Source organism: Mobula hypostoma, chromosome 8, assembly GCF_963921235.1.
Source record: "Mobula hypostoma chromosome 8, sMobHyp1.1, whole genome shotgun sequence".
In the NCBI taxonomy this organism is placed as follows: Eukaryota; Metazoa; Chordata; class Chondrichthyes; order Myliobatiformes; family Myliobatidae; genus Mobula; species Mobula hypostoma.
Genome location: NC_086104.1, coordinates 110,323,891 through 110,326,388, shown reverse-complemented (window position 1 = coordinate 110,326,388; position 2,498 = coordinate 110,323,891). Strand labels below are relative to the sequence as shown.

Here is a 2,498-nt window from a genome sequence, read left to right as displayed (position 1 = left end):
TCCGAGTACCAAGTCAAGTCCTGGCCCTGGTGGCATCCGAGTATCAAGTCAAGTCCTGGCCCTGGTGGCATCCAAGTACCAAGTCAAGTCCTGGCCCTGGCAGCATCCGAGTACCTATCAAGTCCTGGACCTGGTGGTCTGTGATTCCTGTCCTACCTCTCTGTCTGAATTCCTTCTCTGCCCCTCTAGCTTCTAGCTTTCATCTGTAGCCCTCCCCTGCACCTAGTTCTATCGCTGGAGCTAGATAGAAACTGTGTTCTTTGGTGTTTGTCTTGTTTTGTCCTCTCCTCCGTGGGGTAAGTCTTGCCGTTGCCCCGCGGGGGTCATGAGTCCCAGCCCTATGTCCTGTACCCAAGGAGGGGTCCCGGCTCTCTGTTCTATGTGTGAGTCCCGGCACTATGTCCTGTTCCCAAGGAGGGGTCCCAGCTTTGTGTTCTGTGTATGTGTCCATGGTTCCATGTACCTGATCTCCAGAGACCGAGGCTCTGTGTTCCCATGTTCCTCCTCTCCCTCGCGATGTCGTGTCCTAGCCTGGTTCTGTGGTCCGAGCCCGAGGCAAGACCCAGGTACTGGGTCCTTGCCCAGTCTCTGGCTCCGAGTCCATACTCTAGCCTCTTCATGTCTCCTCTAGTTCTGGGATCCAATTCCGAGTCCTAGCCCAGACCCTTAGTCCCAGCCTAGTGGTAGTCCTCAGTCCTTGTCCAGTTCGCTACTCATGCTCCTGCCTAGCTCTCCTGGTATCGAACTATAAACTAAATCTAAGTAACCTCACAAGATGTGTCTTGCATTTGGGTCCACCCTTGCTCCCAATCCCGCCCCCTCCCCCCTTGTGACACTAGCCAAGGGTTCAATCGCGGAATATTCCCAAGGCAGAGTTTCATGGGAATTGAGACATGAAAGAAGTTAAGAAGCAAAGCAGGAAAGTGGCGTTGAGCTTGGGGAAATGACAGCTAACTGCTCATAAAAAACCTCACCCACAACCACCTCCTGCCGCACCTACGCAAGAGCCTCTGGGTCCAACACTGGCGTCGCCAGACAGCCCAGTAGTCCCGTGGAAGCAAGTCCTCCTCCACCCTGTATGATTGTCTAATAAGGACTGAGTTAGAGAGACTGAAACGTTGTCAAACCTCATCGTTCTGCGATTTGGGTGGGTGAGTCCGGTCTCTACCGCTGGTGTGAAACCAGCACCTCTCACCGGAACTGATCCGGCCCTTTCGCCCCATTCCTGGAAATGCCGGTCTCGCCATACGTGAACTTTGGTTCTGACTGAAGCGTGAGAGATTTCGACCTCCCTCCTGATCAAAGAGAAGGGAACCTGAAGGGAGGAACGAAAAGAACCAGAACAGTTAACGCCCTAAGTCCGCGGCAGATTCTGTTCCTGTTTCTATGACACTTCACATTCGGTATTAGGACTGCGAAATATTATTGACCGTTAGCTCCAGTCCTAGAAGTAACTGAAAAGACGAGACTTTCTCCATCTGGAGTCAAGCTAACAGAACGAGAGAAGTTGGAAGGGTCTGAGACTGAACTCGCTTGGACACTGATACAATTAACAATCAAGCATTCACATTCGTAGAAGAACGGCATCTGGGAGTTGTTCACGCAACTGCGGAGTAAAAACTTGATCAGCACCCATCTCGCACAGTGCAGGGAGGTGATCGGTGGATTTACCGCAGCTTCACGGAGACAATTGTGCTACTTTCACTGGGTGACCGGCGGCAAACATGACCTGCACGAACGACAAATTATACCAGTCATCTGCATTTGCACCCAGATTTTTCGTTGTAATCTACAGTCTTCTCTTTATTATAGGGCTTCCGGAAAACATCGTAGCATGCTTTTATTTATTATACAACAAAGCCAATAAAAGACTGACTGAAGTCAAAATCTACATGATCAATTTGACACTGGCGGACCTGATGTTCGTTGTGTTTCTTCCAGTCTGGGTCGATTATTACAATAACGGAAGAAACTGGAGATTATCCGACCGTGCGTGCGGTTTCTTTGGGTCTCTGTTTTACATCAACACCTACAGCACTCTCTGCTTCTTGTCACTGATAAGCTTCAGCCGCTACCTCGCTGTCTCACGGCCGCTGAAAACAGCTCAGACGAAGCAGGTGGTAAGAGCTGTCATCCTTACCGCTGTAATATGGACAGGAACTCTGGGTGCTTCTATACCTATTTTGATCACAAACAGTAACCACACCAATAAAAGAGAGGACAACAAAACAAGTTGTTTTGAAAATTATGTGAATGACCGGTGGGATCAGGTTTAGAAACATGGAAACATAGAAAACTACAGCACAATACAGGCCCTTCAGCCAACAAAGCTGTGCCGAACATGCCCTTACCTTTGAAATTACCCAGGGTTACCCATAGCCCTCTATTTTTCGAAGCTCCATGTAACTACCCAGGAGTCTCTTAAAAGACCCTATTGTTTCCGCTTCCGCCAACACCGCCGGCAGCCCATTGCATGCACTCACCACTCTCTGCGTAAA

The 2,498-nt window shown here is 49.8% G+C and overlaps 1 protein-coding gene across 1 annotated transcript; it reads left to right on the top strand.

Annotated features, from left to right (window-relative positions):
• Window positions 1-1,724: 1,724 nt before the first annotated feature.
• LOC134351180 (platelet-activating factor receptor-like) lies at window positions 1,725-2,276 on the top strand. The gene has a single exon (XM_063057291.1). It carries the CDS (start codon window positions 1,725-1,727, stop codon window positions 2,274-2,276), a length of 552 nt encoding a protein of 183 aa, XP_062913361.1.
• Window positions 2,277-2,498: the final 222 nt, after the last annotated feature.

Coding starts and splice junctions, on each gene's coding strand:
- LOC134351180 (XM_063057291.1), top strand. CDS start 1,725: ATGACCTGCACGAACGACAAATTATACCAGTCATCTGCATTTGCACCC.